Consider the following 15721-nt stretch of genomic DNA (forward strand, 5'->3'; position numbering starts at 1 on the left):
CGATCCCCACAGGCCAGGCCGAGGGACCCCACCAGTGCACAAATCCATGCACTGGGCCTCTAGTATGCATATAAAATCTTTGGTTAATCTCTCCCCGCCCTCCCCCCCTCCCTTCCCTCTGAGATTCATTGGTATGTTCCATGTTTCCATGCCTATGCATTGAGCATCTTCTCCCTGCTGGTCAGTGCACATCAGAGTAAAAGCACACAGTCTAGTATTTTATTTTCTGAGATTTCCAGCATTGCACTATATAATGGAGTTACATCTTACACGGGGATTAAATTTTAAAGTTACTGTATAAGAAATAGAATCTCATAAAGTCCAAATTTCCCCTAATTGCCAATAAACCAATACTGAACCATCTCTAAATTAATCCAAACTGCCAGATTTTTCTCGAGAATTTTAACAGATCACTGCTTTTTCAGCATAGCGCTAGCTAAAGTACTTTTCTTGCAAGTAGGGTTAATATTTGTATGAAAAAATACATATCTTTAAACACCTGAATGTTACTGAGCAGAGCATAAGGGTCATCTAAGAGTTATATAGGACAGGAAATACAGACTCAGGTTTCCCAAAACTTTAATCACTTAGGTTGAAAACATTCTTGAAAAACTAATATAGTCAATGTGGTATATAGTAAAAATTAAATATATTTGGGTGTATATATATATTTATATACCTTAAGTTAGCAAACTTGTTGAAATGCTAGCTCTATGCATTACTAGGTCACTGTACAACCTTAAGCAAATTACTTAACTTTTCTTTGCCTCAGTTTTCTCATTTATAAGATGAAATCCACTTCACAGAGATGTAATGAGCAAAACCCGAAAACATTATATGCTTTTTTTGTATATATGCAGTACATACATACACATGTTAGAAATGACAGAGTATACACTTTTGAAATTAGAAAACATTGTAATTTGCATTCTTCTTATCTGGAAGTTATATAATGGCAAGGTCCTCATTTACTGGCAATAAAAAATAAAGGATAAATCATAATTAATATGGTACTGATGGCCACAAAACAAACCATACAGCTTTAAAAAGAGCAGTTTTTAAACCAAATAATGATGCTCTAAATAATGTTATAATGCCTTTTTACCTGAAGAAATGTCTTCACATCAGCAATAATTTCTCTGAAGACAAGCTGGTCTTTTTGAACTTCAAACCATCCCAATTTAGTGATTTTAGCAATGACTTGAATAAGGGCTTGGATGACAAAGGGAGCCAGCTTGGGTTGTGATGCCACATAATTAAGAATGTAGTTTCCTGTAAGAAAATGTTCTGTGATCATTTGTGGACTCTTCACTAACATAATGTTAATCAGGGGAAGAAAAACAGGTGGTGATGACACGTTCTTTGACAAAAAGTTATTCCCTTTAAGCTATGTACTTACTTATATCCTCAATTCTATTATAAGACTTATTTTGAAAAAGAAAACTTGTTCCAATTCAATTGATATGTTAAGGGATAATTTGAGTAAAATGCAAATGTCACTTCTGCTTTCGCATGATTTCTTACAGAAAAAAAAGTGCTAAGCGAACATAGAAAACTCCAAACAGGCCAAGTGAACCAAGCCGTACACACATACACCTCATCGAAGAAAATATACAGGTGGCAAATAAGCATTTGAAAAGATGTTGAACATCCTATGTCTTTAGGCAACTGCAAATTAAAACAACTGTAAGATACTAACTTCCACATACCTATTAAAATGGCCAAAATGCAAAACACGGAAAACACCAAATGTTGGCAAGGCTGTAGAGCAACAAGAACTCTCCTTTACTGCGGGTGAGAATGCAAAATGGTACAGCCACATTGGGAGACAGCTTGGTAATTTCTTCCAAACCTAAACATATACTTAACCATACGACACAGCAATCACTTTCCTTGATATTTACCCAAGGAGAAAACGTATGTCCACATAAAAAACTGCTTTACTGCAGCTTTACTCGTGATTGCCAAAACCTGGAAGCAATCAAGTTATTCTTCAGTAGGTGAGAGGATAAACTGTGCTACATTCAAACAATGGCATATTAGTGCTAAAAAAAAGAAAAAAGAAAAAAATGAGCTACCAAACCATGAAAACACATAAAAGAAACTTAAGTGCCTATTACTAACTAAATGAATTTGAAAGGCTATACAATGTATAATCCCAACTATATGATGTTCTGGAAACAGTAAAAAGATCAGTGGTTGTCAGAGATTAGAGGGGAGGAAAGGATGAATACACAGAACACAGTTTTAGGGCAGTGAAACTATGTTGTATAATATTATAATGGGGATATATGTCATTATACATTTATCCAAACCCATAGAATACACAACACTAAAAGTGAACCCTAAGGTAAACTATGGACTTTGGGTATTAATTATGTAGATGTAGGTTTATGAATTGTAACAAATGTACCACTTTGGTGCGAGATGCTAGTAATGGGGAAGTTTATACATGTGTGGGGGCAAGAGGCATAGGGGAACTCTGTATTTTTTGCTCAATTTTGCTGTGAACCTAAAACTGCTTTAAAAAATAAAGTCAATTTAAAATGAGTGTGTATGTGTGTGTGTGTGTGTGTGTGTGTGTGTGTGTCAAACAAAAACAATGTTTTATGACTTAGGCTTATAATGTTTAAATCCTCTAGGTTTCTGCAGTGTCTGTGACTCTGGCTGCTTAGAAAAATATTAGTCAGACAGATAAGGAAAATAACATGATCTGACCATTCAAAAGTGAGTCTAAAGATTCATCATTCATATTTTTATTTTTCTGGTACACAAATATGAATCATGTGAACCTTGAGACCAAAAGAAAGCAGAAATCAATCAATAACCCATTTCTAATCTTGAAAAAAGATTTTTAAAAATACCATCCCTCAATTATTAAGCTTTGTCCATATGAAAAGCAAATTCACACACACACACACACACACACACACACACACACACACACCTTAAAAAGGCATAACTCCTGAAAAATATATTGCTACTTTATAGAATCAGTTTCCAACTGTACTGTTTCAAGTACTGTTCATCCACGTACACAATGTCTTCCTAATAAGCATTAATTTGCTTTGATTTTACATGCATCACAGATAATTTTGATATAGCATCCTGAGAAATACTGGAGAATTGACTTTTCTATCATTCTGTTGTATATGAAGTTAAGACAAGGCTAAGAGACTATGGACTCCACAAGATTGTGTGGTTTTAAATCACAGCTCTATTTCTTCCTAGCTGTGAGATCTTGGACACATTACAGAGCCTATCAAATCTAATTTCCTCATTTATAAAATGAAGGGAACAACACTGCCCACCTTATAAGTTTGGTGGATAAAATGAGATAGTGCAAACCTTAGTAAAGAGCATACAAACTGAAATGCTAGTTATTATTTATTATTAATTTAAACAAATGCTTTTTTGATTACATATTGTTATACATCACTGTTCATCACTAGATGGGTAGCAGAGACTTGACCACTCGTCTTTAAAAAATAACACAATCAAATAATTTGCATAAACAGTTAACATATTTAAAAGGAAAAATATTTTTAAAATACAACTTGATAAAAAGCTTTTTAAACCACTTACTGATATCTATTCTCTGTTCCACTGGCAAAGGACTGACTCGGCTAACAAGTTTTGAAAGACATGTGGCTGCAAGGAGCTGAGCATAGGATGTCTGTAAAGGATAATAAAATTTATTATCATTACAAATGAAATTAGAGTAATCAAAACTCTATAGTAGGAACTTTTCCTAAGCAATAATGAGAACTTTTCACATGAAACCAACAGTCAGCAAAAGTATACAATTTAAAACAACGTATCTCATCACAGCAGAATTTCTTCACAAAAACAGAAAATAAGGCTGCAATCCAAGTTAAATTTCAAAGCAAGGAAAGCCACTTAGCAAAATAGTTCATCAAATCACCATTATTTTATTGCAGTAGCCAAAGTGATACATGCAGAGAAAATAAACTTCAGATCACTAGTCTTTCGGTGAGAACAATGCTCAAACAGTTGAAGACATCTGAGCAATACCAAGAGCAGATTTCGAACAAGGGAAATGATAGAAGGTTCTCCTTAGTTTTTGCTGAGTTGACAGAAGTTACTAACACTGCCCATACTGCTTATTCCAGAAATCAATGCTAAGTTTGAAAAGACTGAAGAGTTAATCTCTATAAAGAGTCTGTGAAACTATAAGACAGAATATTCCTAAAGATGTTGAGAAAATACTAAATCTGTACAACCTAAAGTAGTATCTGCTAAGATGTGTCACAAGTGGCAGTAAAAATATATGAAGCAGAAAAGAGCTGCTGGACAAATTTACAAAGCTTCTAAAAATGTAAGAATCTAAAAGCCTATGGTTACTCACTGTATTAATTATCAGTAGATACTTTGTAATAAATATTTGAATCTATCAGTGTTAATCAGTGGTGTTAACTGTAAACTTCAATTCATTTTCATGAACTTATCTTCACTTCTGTAAATTTCTATCAGAAATAGTAGCTGAAAACCCTGACTTTTCCCATCACACAGTTCAATAGCTTAGCAGTGGTAAAGTTTCATTATAATTTTTTTTTTTTAACTCAGGGCTGAGATTGAAATTTTTCTGAATGAGAAGAACCATTCTAAGCCACTATTGTTGAATACTAAATGCCTTTGGAAACTAGCTTTTGCTGCACATTTGATGTCTCTTAATGAAGTCAACCTAAAGCTATAGAGTGCCTAGAAGGCAAACAGTGTTTAGTATTTATTTATGAAACTTAAAATGCAGTAAAGTCACTTCAGTAACAAGTGATGTTGCTTGAATCACAAGTAATAGCAAACCGCTTTATATACTTCCACAGTCAAAAGTTAAATAAGTAGCAAGATCTCTATTCCTGAGTTATTTTCTGAGCTCAAACTAGTTCTAGCAGCATTTTTTCAGATTGTGATGCAAATGAAAAAGAAATATCCATATTTTAAAATCCATTTAACTGAGCAATTGAGAAGCTTCCACCTAACCTTCAATTGGAAGTGACTAATCTACAGTGTATTCATTCTAAAAGGCAAATATCAAGAGAAGTTTTAATAGAATTCTACAAATCCCTTGTAAGTGATGAATATGCTTAATTAAAATCATATATTCATGGATTGATATCAACATGTGGCAGAAGCTATCTGTATAAAAAGACATTTTCAAAAATGAAATATGTAAAATCTCATTACAGATCAGTATTAACATAGGAACACTTGTAATCAACGTTGACAATAGGAAATATTAACTTTGAACACTTATTAAGCAAAATGTTATCCCCAAAAGGATAATTCCATTCTTTTCCTTAATAGACCCATATTTAAAACAAAAGAAACACTGTACTCTATTATTATATTTTAGATTTCACCAATAAAACTTTGTGGAAATTGGTTTTCTCTCCTCTTATAGACATACTTACAAAACATCCTTGATTTTGCCTCTTGACCCGCAAAATCTAAAATATTTAGTACAATCTGGCACTTTCCAGAAAAAGTTTGCTGACCTCTGCTATAGACCATATAGTCTCTGACTGTATTGCCTACCGCATTATTTCAGAGCTCTGTATTTATACATCTATGTCTCCCCAACTAAACTGGGAGTTACTTTAATGCACAAACATAAAGCAAGCAGGTGGTACAGTACCTGGTTTTACATTTAAATATTGCTAAAAATTGCTGAATGAATGGCTAGAAAACTCTAGAAGGGAGGGAGGCGGGAGGTAGTCAGCATTCCTCTGAATCATTCCTTCATGTTTCAGTCAATTACAATTTGTTTTGTTAAAGCTGTCAGTCAACTTCCTAAAAATGTAACCTTTGTCCACTGATATGATACATCAAGAGGGGCCAAAAGGAATCACAAACTATTTTCAATTCATGCCTATTTCCACCTCCTGGGGTCTTCTCTAAGTTTGCTTTCAGACTTTTCCAATTCTTTCTCTGATTAATTTGTCAGTGAAATAAACTGTAGTAAAAAGACATGTGGGCCAAAACCGGTTTGGCTCAGTGGATAGAGCGTCAGCCTGCGGACTGAAGGGTCCCGGGTTCGATTCCGGTCAAGGGCATGTAACTTGGTTGCGGGCACATCCCCAGTAGGAGGTGTGCAAGAGGCAGCTGATCGATGTTTCTATCTCATCGATGTTTCTGACTATCTATCCCTCTTCCTTCCTCTCTGTAGAAAATCAATAAAAATATATTTTAAAAAAAAAAAAAAAAAAAAAAAAAAAAAAAAGACATGTGGTAATTCCTATCAGTCATCATTGCTAACCTACATGAGTTTGTTACCAATGACATATATCTACTGATCTTTCATGATTAATCACTGTTATTAAATACTTACTGTTCCTTGTTCTAACAGAAGTTGACACTTGCTGAGACATTCCGGGCTGTCAATAAGTTCCAGGAGTGCTTTCTCAGCCTCTATTCTTTGTGTAAGATCAGTCCCTATGTAGAGATGAGTACATAATACTTCCAGTTCTGCCAAACTCTTGAAAAGAAAAAAATACAATATTTTACTTGAGTGAAAAAAATAAGACAAATGTATTAATCACAGGAAACAAGGGATGCAAATATCATGCTTGTGTTCGTCAATTCAGTAAGTGCTCATTGAGCTATGCCACTACTTACTAGAAGGTCACAGTGGTGAACAAAACAGGTGTATCTCCTACCTCCAAGTTATCTACATATATAAAAGCCTAAGCGACCATCCCACTGTCTGACTGATAGCTATGATGCGCAATGACCACCAGGGGGCAGACGGTCCGACCGGTAGCCATGACGTGCACTGACCACCAGGGGGCAGATGCTCAATGCAGGAGCTGCTGAGCTGCGGTGACATGGCAGCTGTGGTTCTTGGGTGATGCAGCAGCTGCGGTTCTTGGGTGACGCACCCAGAACCAGAAAAAAGGGAGCCCGATTCTGGGGTGTGTCACCCGAGAACCGCCCTCTCGCAATCCAGGACCCCTCGGGGGATGCCGGAGAGCCAGTTTTGCCTGATCCCTGCAGGCCAGGCCAAGGGACCCCACCGGTGCACAAATCTGTGCACCCAGGCCTCTAGTCTAATTATAAATTGACTAGAGGCCAGTGCACGAAATCCATGCACAGCAGGGGGGGTGTCCCTCGCTGACCTGCACCCTCTTCAATCCAGGAGCCCTCAGGGGATGTCCTACTGCAGGAGGCGACCGGGCTGATCAGGGGAAGGCGCCACCCCCATCACCCTGCTGCTATCGCCACTGCCAGCCACCGCAGCCGCCAAGGTGTTTTCATCAACACGGACTCGTCTCTTCACCACAAAAAAATGACTTTCTTTAGGCATTTTCAAGATGTCTCTTTCATAGGATATGACATTTCTTTCTTTCTTCCTTTTTTTTTTATCCTCACCTGAGGATATTTTTCCATTGATTTTTAAAGAGCGTGGGAGAGGGAAAGACAGAGAGAAACATCAATGAGAGAGGGACACTTAGACTGGTTGCCTCCTGCATGAGCCCTGACACCAGAATTGAACCTGGACCCTGTAGTCGGCAGGCTGAGGCTCTATCCACTGAGCCAAACCAGCTAAGGCAGGATATGACATTTCTTAGCCCCTCCAGCAGCGGACCTTAGTTTTTTCCTCCAGGAGTGAGGTGGAAAAACCCTAGATCACCTTCTTGGATTCTTATTACCCAAGTTACCAAGAACACTTAGAGTGGCGTACGAGGAGCTTAAGCAATGAGTGGTCAGAAAAGGTGTTTCCTCTGCAGCTCATGCACAGAGGCGGGACTGCCGGCATGCATGGCTGGCAGGCCCTGTTCCCTGCGCCATCCATGCAGTCCCCTCCCACCCACCTGCGCACACAGCTTCCTCTTGAGCAGTCGTGATGTTACGGCGTCCCGGACAATTTGCATATTACTTCTTTATATATAGATATAGATATAGATATAGATATATAGATATAGATATAGACTAGAGGCATGAAATTCATGCATGGAGGGGGGTGTCCCTCAGGCCAGCCTGAGCCCTCTCACAGTCCTGGACCCTGTGGGGGATGTCCACCTGCTGGCTTAGGCCCGCTCCCTGTGGGGAAAGGGCCTAAGACAGCAGTCAGACATCCCTCTCGCAGGCCGGGCTCTTGCAGTCCAGGACCCCTCGCTCCTTACCACCCGCCTGCAGCAGAGTTGGGAGAGGCTCCCACCACCGCCACTGTGCTCACCAGCCATGAGCCTAGCTTCTGGCTGAGCGGTGCTCCCCCTGTGGGAGCGCACTGACCACCAGGGGGCAGCGCTTGCATTGAGCATCTGCCCCCTGGTGGTCTGTGCGCATCATAGCGACCGGTCGTTCTGCCATTTGGTTGATTTGCATATTAGGGTTTTATTATATAGGATAGCTCTATGATGGAAAAGAGTACAGAAAGAGGGGGACTTGCCAAATCCAAGGAGTTTGAAAAGACTTGCCTGAAGTAATAACATTTATGCTGACCTGAAAGAGTGAACCAGATGAAAAGAGATTAGAGAGCAGTTCAGGCAAAAAAAACAGCATTTTCTAGGGCCCAGAACAGAGCTTAATCATTTCAAGGCATTAAAAGGTCAGTATGCCTGGTAAAGAAAGGGACAGAAAGGGGGAGATGCCAAATGAAGCTAAAGAGATGGGTGGGAGGAATTATAGGCAAGTTGCAGACACTATACCAATTTACATTCTTTCTCAAATTGTAAGAACTTCTATGGTTCCATCTATAAAAATGAAAATTGTAAGCATATGTTGATTTGGGGCTTCTGAACTAAGTCCAAGTCCTAACCCCCTAGTACCTTTGAATGTAACCTTATTTGGAAATAGGGTCTTTGCAAATCCTTAAGGAAAGGATCTGGGGATGAGATCATCCTGGATTCAGGGTGGGCCCTAAATCTAATGACTCAAAAGAGAAAGGAGAGGGGCATTTTAGGTGCAGAGACACAGAGAGAAGGTCATGTGGAGGAGGAGGCAGAGACTGCAGAGTTATATCTACAGGCCACAGAACACCAAGGACTGCCAACAGCAGAAACTAGGAGAAAGACATAGAAAGGCAGCACAAGATAAAAAGAGAAAGGTTTGAACTTCGCTTCCAAAAGATTGAAACAAAGGGAGGAAACATCACCTTATTCTTTCACTGGAATTATTACAACTGGACACATGCCTGGCTTTCTAAATCTTTTCAGAGAAAAGGATACATACACAAAGATCCTTACTCTGGTGGAAAAGTTTATCGAAACATTTAAAATAGTTAAACTCACAATGTGGTGATTGCTGACTGACCAAGCAATCTTCTGACTAGCATTTGACTTTCCAAAGAACCTCTCTATAAAGACTTCATTTTTCACAGTGAATTGATAAGTTTGCATCTTAGTTTTATACACAGCTGTCAGAGAATATGATTAACATGAGGATGCCTCAGAGAAATGACTCCCTTCTTGATCTGACAAATCAAGTTTAAGTTATTAAAGCTCTACAAGGCTTAATATCAACATTAGAAGCCCATTTAAATAACTAATGGGTAGAACAAGTAGAACTGGACATCACCTAACTCTCACAGAGTAACCATCAAATATAAACAGACAGCGCCCAATTCCATAGCCTAGGCGACAATGACACAATCCGGCCTACAGCCTAAATAAGGATCTTCCAAGTTATTCTGGATTTATTTCCGGCCTCTGCACTTGACATACACTTAGCCCTAAATGATGTAACTTCTTTCTATACGGTAATTCCCACACATACATCTATCAACAGGTAAATGCTGTGTAAAAGAAGCCAGACAAGAAGAATATGTACTGTATGGTTCTGTCGGCACAGAAGGCTAATCAGTGGTTTCTGGCTGGAGAGGGAGAAGAGGAGGCATTACTTTTGGGGGATGATGGGTATGTTCATAATCTTGATTTCAGTGATGATTTCACAGGTACATACATATGTCAAAATTCATCCATCTGCACAGTTTAAGTATATGTAGTTTACTATTTGTCAATTATATTTCAAAAAAGCTAAATGAAGGTTTTTGTTCTAGGGGAAAATATAGTCCCCTAATAAAAATAAATAAATCGATGAACCATGAAAATCCCACTTCAATTCAACTTAAAACTCTTTTCAATTACTTCCCTATATCTTTCCTGCTTTCTGGAATTAAGCTTCTTGATTACCACTAATAGAAAATGCCTTTATCTTGACGTTATTCATTTCCCACAAACTCTTTGTTTCTTCCTCCCTTACTATCTTTTCCTGAAGGCTTATTCTTGAGCCTCTTGTAACTCTTCCTTCTGCAATGAATTGGATAGGATTGGTTTAGTGCTTTCTAGTTTATAACAGTATTTCTACCTTTTATTTTTTAAACCAATCCTTAAAGTAGACTCCTGCAAAGTACATATTTTAGCACACCCATTTTCCAGAGAAACTGAGGCTGAGAGATCAAATATTGCTCAAGATCAAATACAGAGCAAATGATCAATTTCGAGTCAAATACAAAACCCCATCGACATGTCGTTTCCTCACCATCCTGCCATCTTGCTACCCTTTACTTCAGTCATCATCAACTCTATCTGTTCACCATCTTTATATTTGTCTACAAATGTCTTCCTCTTGGGAATCCAGAAAGATGCTGAAAACAGCCCCAAAACATCAGAAACTGAATTGAAAATATTTCCCACAGATTTCTACTTCAAGTGTCCCTTTGTTTTCTTTCAGTGGCCTCAGAGATCTAGACCAGAATCTAGATTTACAATCTTGATGTTATCTTTGGCTCTTCTTTCTCCTTAGTCCCTCCTGTTTAATTAAGAGTTTGGCCCTGCTTGCCCAAAGGAAAGTCTGGCCTTTGCCCCCAGATTCTGGGAGATAATATGTCATACCTGATAGGAGTGTTTTTGTTCAGAATGGGGGGGAAGGAGGTACACCATATATTTTAAATTGGGGGCTGGCCACACCAGAAAGGCCAACCCATGTTTTAGGGTGGGGAATTTGGATTATACAGTCTCAGTTTCCCCAACAGATTGAGATCAACCACATGGGCAATGAATCAATCATGACTACATAATGAAGCCCCAATAAAAACTCCAGAACTCAAAGCTCTGGTGAGCCTCCCTGATTTGCAATACTCAGTGCATAATGCCCCATGTATATGCTTGGAGAGTACTAGTCTTGAGGACAACAAAACTTGGTTTTTGGAATTCTCCCAGACTCTGCCCTATGCATCTCTTCTTTCAATCAGTTTTATTCTGAGAACTTTGCTGGTGATAAACTGCAACCATGAGTATGACAGCATTCAGTGAATTCTGTGAGTCCTTTTGATAAACTATCAAACCTGAGGGTGGTTCTGGGAAACCCCCAAATACACTGTTGGTGTCAGAAGTGAGGGCAGTCTTATGAACTGTGCCCTCAAACCTCGAAGCCTGGCTAATTCCAGGTACATCCCTAATTTGTCCTAAAGTCCTACCATTTCTTTTAAAATAAAGACTCAGACTGAACACCTCTATCTGATATTCATAGATAGGAGAGCAATAAAACAATATTTTCTAACTGTGGCCTCCAGTGCCCTGGATTCTTCATTGGCTTCTTTGGGAATAAGAGTAGAAGCTTTGCAATCTGCCACTTACTTACTAAGTGACCTCAAGCAAAGTATTTAACCTTTCTAATCCTCATTTTTGAACTTTAAAAATATTATTTTGAAATATCCACCTTCCAAAACAACTGTCAAGATTAAGATAGAAAAAATGAGAGACAGCATAATCTGGTGTCTGGCACACAGCAGATCCACAGTAAATTGTAAATAATCTCTAGTTACTGATAACTGTAAAACACCATATTGGTCTTTTGTCTATAGTTTCTCCAATTCAAGTCCATCCTGCCAGGATAATCATTCCTAAACCCTTGTTTCATCATATCATCATCATGTTCAAATATAATAGTTCACAATCACATCTAGAACAAATCTGATAGCCTGGCTGGGTATTAAGAAGCATGACTACAGTCCCTGGTTCTAGAACAATCCTGAGAGAAAAAAAAATTTTTTTTTTGACCAACTAGGTCCTCTAAATCTGTCCCAATGTTAGCTCTTGATTCTCATCAAGGTCCCTTTAGTCTATGAACTGAGCCTACATTGTACTTGTTCCCAGTTCAAACTTTCCTCACTCTGCCCCTTATGGACTATCCTCTCAGATAACCCAGATCCATACTTCCTTTGGGATAGAACACCCTAACTCACAGCTGCCTAACCAGAATGCATATACCTTAAATGGGTTATCAATATGCCTGATATTGATCTCAACTGCCCTCTCAGCAGCCAGGTTTCTTTCTGGCTGTGGGCAATTTATGTCAATGAGCTACACCATTACCATTTTTTATGTCTGTCATTATGTGAAAAAGATTGTGGAGCAGTGCCCTAACCTCACCTTACACAAATCCACTTCTTTACTCATCACCTTAACAGCATAATGTTTGACTGGCTAAGATATGGATATGAAAGAACATGGGATTATGAGATACGAGGTTTAGTCTAACCCTAGCCTTGGGTAAGTCACAGTTGTTTTACGGCCCAGTGTCTTCAGGAATAAAATACATACATATATGCACATGTCTCAAGTTAGTTGTGGGGCTCAAAATCTACAATGAATATATAAGCTAGGGCAGGCACTGGTTATCATTATTAATTCATGCTCCTTGAGTTAACTGGACAAAAATACAATCCTATAGACCAGGAAGAATTCAAACAGGTAAGTTTTGGAGCTCATTTCTGGCCCCCCAAACTATCTGATCTTTCATTTGTCCAACTCCACTTTTGAGGTGTCCACAGCTGCTGTGAAATACACTGCTAGAAAACCAACATGGGCAGTTCTGGCATTAGCAGCTAATTTTCAAACATTCTCCCTAAGCAGGAAGAAGTCTTCCAGGACGGAGGGACTTACTGTTATGCATCATCATCTTTACAAGTCTGAAAATGTTCCAAACTTCCACCACAGTTTTTAATTAACCTCAAGAGTTACAACTGAATTATGAACATGATTACCTATTTGCAATCCCTAAATCCTCCCTGTGAGATTCTTTCTGTGAAAATTTCCCAGGGGGCATGTTTATCAAATGATAACATTATTTTGACCTTGAGACCCTCAAAATGGCAATGAGTCAAAAGGCAATGTGTGGGGCTCACCACCGCCTAATCCCGTGGTCAGCAAACTGCGGCTCGCGAGCCACATGCGGCTCTTTGGCCTCTTGAGTGTGGCTCTTCCACAAAATACCACGGCCTGGGTGAGTCTATTTTGAAGAAGTGGCGTTAGAAGAAGTTTAAGTTTAAAAAATTTGGCTCTCAAAAGAAATTTCAATCGTTGTACTGTTGATATTTGGCTCTGTGGACTAATGAGTTTGCCGACCACTGGCCTAATCCATAACACCCTGCAGCTTCCCATGACCTGACATGAGGGTGGCTGGTTAGAAAGAAAAGATCCTTTGGAGAAAGAAATAAGGAATGAGTGTGGCCACAGGGCCTTCAAAGAAGTCTAAAAAAGTAGGTGACACTTAGATACACTGTCACCATATCAAGAAATTGCCTACGCCTCCCAAGTCATCTCCCCATATCCACAGCCTCCTCTGCTCCCCTCCTTTTGTATGAACCCTATGTTCCAGCCAGAGGGAACTTCCTGCAGTGTGCCATGTTCTTCTACCATCCTTTGCCTTGGCTCACACTGGCCTTTTGCCTCTACACCCTTCCCTTCCTCTTCACATGGCCAACTCTTAAAATCCTTTCAAGACCTACTAGCCCTGCTGGGGTGGCTCAGTGGTTGAGTTGAGCATCACCTATGAACCAGGAGGTCATGGTTCAATTCTGGGCAGGGCACATGCCCGGGTTGCAGGCTCAATCACCAGTGGGGGGCGGGAGTGCAGGAGGCAGCCGATCAATAATTCTCTCTCAACATTGAAGTTTCTATCTCTACCCCCCCCCCTCTACAGTCAATAAAAATATATTAAAAAAAAAAAAACAACACAAAACACCTACGAGACTGCAAGTTCCCTGAGAGTAGATATCATAAAGTTTTGCTAGATCTGTCTGTATCTTCCTTCAGGGCGCAGCAAAGTAGGAATTCAATACCTAAGTGGACAAACGGAAACTCAAAGAAGCTCAAAGCATCTCCTGCCCAAGCACAGCAGCTCAGTGCCACGCACTTGGTGGGCTGCCCCTTCCCAGTGTTCCCAGGATTAATTCTATCATATCATTTTCCACCGGCACTGTAATTATCTTGAAATCAAGGAAGGCAGGATGGTAAAATGGTGTCATCCTTTATCCCAGAACTTTGCACAGTGCTTGAGACACGGGTGGGGGGAGGGGGGCTTTCTAAATGTTTGTTGAATGAACACCTGGATGCACGTGCCCGCGCAGCCGCGAACACGCGAGCCTTCCTCCTGAGCATCCTCAGCATCCCCGCGCCCGCGCCCGCCCGGGTCCCTCCTCCAATGAGGCTGCTGCGGAGCCTCCTTCGCAACTCCCCGCAGACAGCCCGGCCCGCTCGGCCAGTTAAAGTCCAACTGCGGGCGCCGCTCCTCGGCGGACCCAGGGCCCCTCTCCAGCTCTGTCCCAACTGCGTGTGGACTGACGGGGCCGCGGCCGGCAACGCGGCGGGAAGACGGTCCGGCCCGGCCGGGCTCCCACCTGCCTGGACGCCTCCGAAGCCGCCCCTCGCGCGGGTCCTCCGCGTCCGCACGTCCCCGCGGAGCGAGCTCGGAGCCTGGCCTCGGCCCTCCACCCTCCGCCCGCGGGCTCGGGCCGCCCCCACCTCGGGCCGGGGATACAGCCCAGGCCACCGGGACGCGGGTCCGCGGCCCCGCGGCCTCTGCCGCCTCCTCGGCCCTCAGTCCCCAGACCCCAGAGTCCCGCCGCGCTCCCGGGGCACCGAGCGGGACCCGCGGCGCAGAGCCACTGACCTGGAAGTGCAGCGCCATCTTCCCGGGAGGCGGCGCAGGCCCGCGGCCCCAGAGCCCGAGGGGAGGGAGCGGAGGCGGGCGCCGCGGAAGCCCCAGCCGCCCGCGGGGTCCCTGCGCCGCTTGCTGGCTGGCTCGCTCTGCGCCTAAGCCGCGCGGCCTCCGCGTTCCTGGCGCTGGGGAGGCGGGGCCTGGCGTGAGGGGCGGGGCTACGGGGCGGGGCGGGCCGAGGAGGGCGGGGCCTGGGGAGCGGGAATCTCAACTGTCTCCTGCACAACCACAACCGCTGTTACCTCCTACCCCTGTCCTTTGGCACTACTACCACACCCCGACTGTCAGCCATGACCCCTGACTTTACATCTCCCACAGATTCTTGACCCCTAACCCCTACAGCACAACTATTGCCCATGGCATCTGACCTCCGCCTCTCCACACTTCCAGTGTCCCCTAAACGCCCAGTTCCCATGACAATCAGCCATAACCTTTGACTCCTACACGCTAACTGCTGTCCTTGACCCCTGACTGCCAGAGCACAACCTCCTTTTTTATTTTTATTTTTTAACCTTTCTTTTGGTTAAAATTAAACTGAAAGTGTCTTCATGGTGTTAAGTTGTAAAATTATAGTTCACCTCTTCTTGGCTATGTTTCATTTAACATAAACTTGTATTTTAAACCAAATTATTCCATTGCAATGAGAGTTTATTTGAGCAGAAGTGGGTCCAATTCACTCCCATGATGCACTTCATTTCTCCTTAAAAGTTTGACAGCTCTGGTTGGGATGATTGTACTTTAGTGTGAACAACTTCTGTAA

At 41.4% G+C, this 15721-nt stretch overlaps 1 protein-coding gene across 2 annotated transcripts in view; it reads right to left on the minus strand.

Annotated features, from left to right (window-relative positions):
• Positions 1-15068, minus strand: part of RANBP17 (RAN binding protein 17) — a 234587-nt gene extending 219519 nt beyond the window's left edge. For both annotated transcript variants that reach the window (XM_080677003.1, XM_080677002.1), the window contains exons 1-4: positions 14914-15068; positions 6350-6496; positions 3586-3676; positions 1106-1272 (exon numbers count right to left, since the gene is read on the minus strand). In XM_080677003.1, the coding sequence (XP_080533129.1) occupies positions 1106-1272; positions 3586-3676; positions 6350-6496; positions 14914-14931 (423 nt within the window). In that variant the 5' untranslated portion in view covers positions 14932-15068. The remainder of the gene's footprint in view (positions 1-1105; positions 1273-3585; positions 3677-6349; positions 6497-14913) is intronic.
• Between the last annotated feature and the right edge of the window lie 653 nt (positions 15069-15721).

This window comes from Plecotus auritus (genome assembly GCF_963455305.1).
Source record: "Plecotus auritus genome assembly, chromosome: 6".
Taxonomy (NCBI): Eukaryota; Metazoa; Chordata; class Mammalia; order Chiroptera; family Vespertilionidae; genus Plecotus; species Plecotus auritus.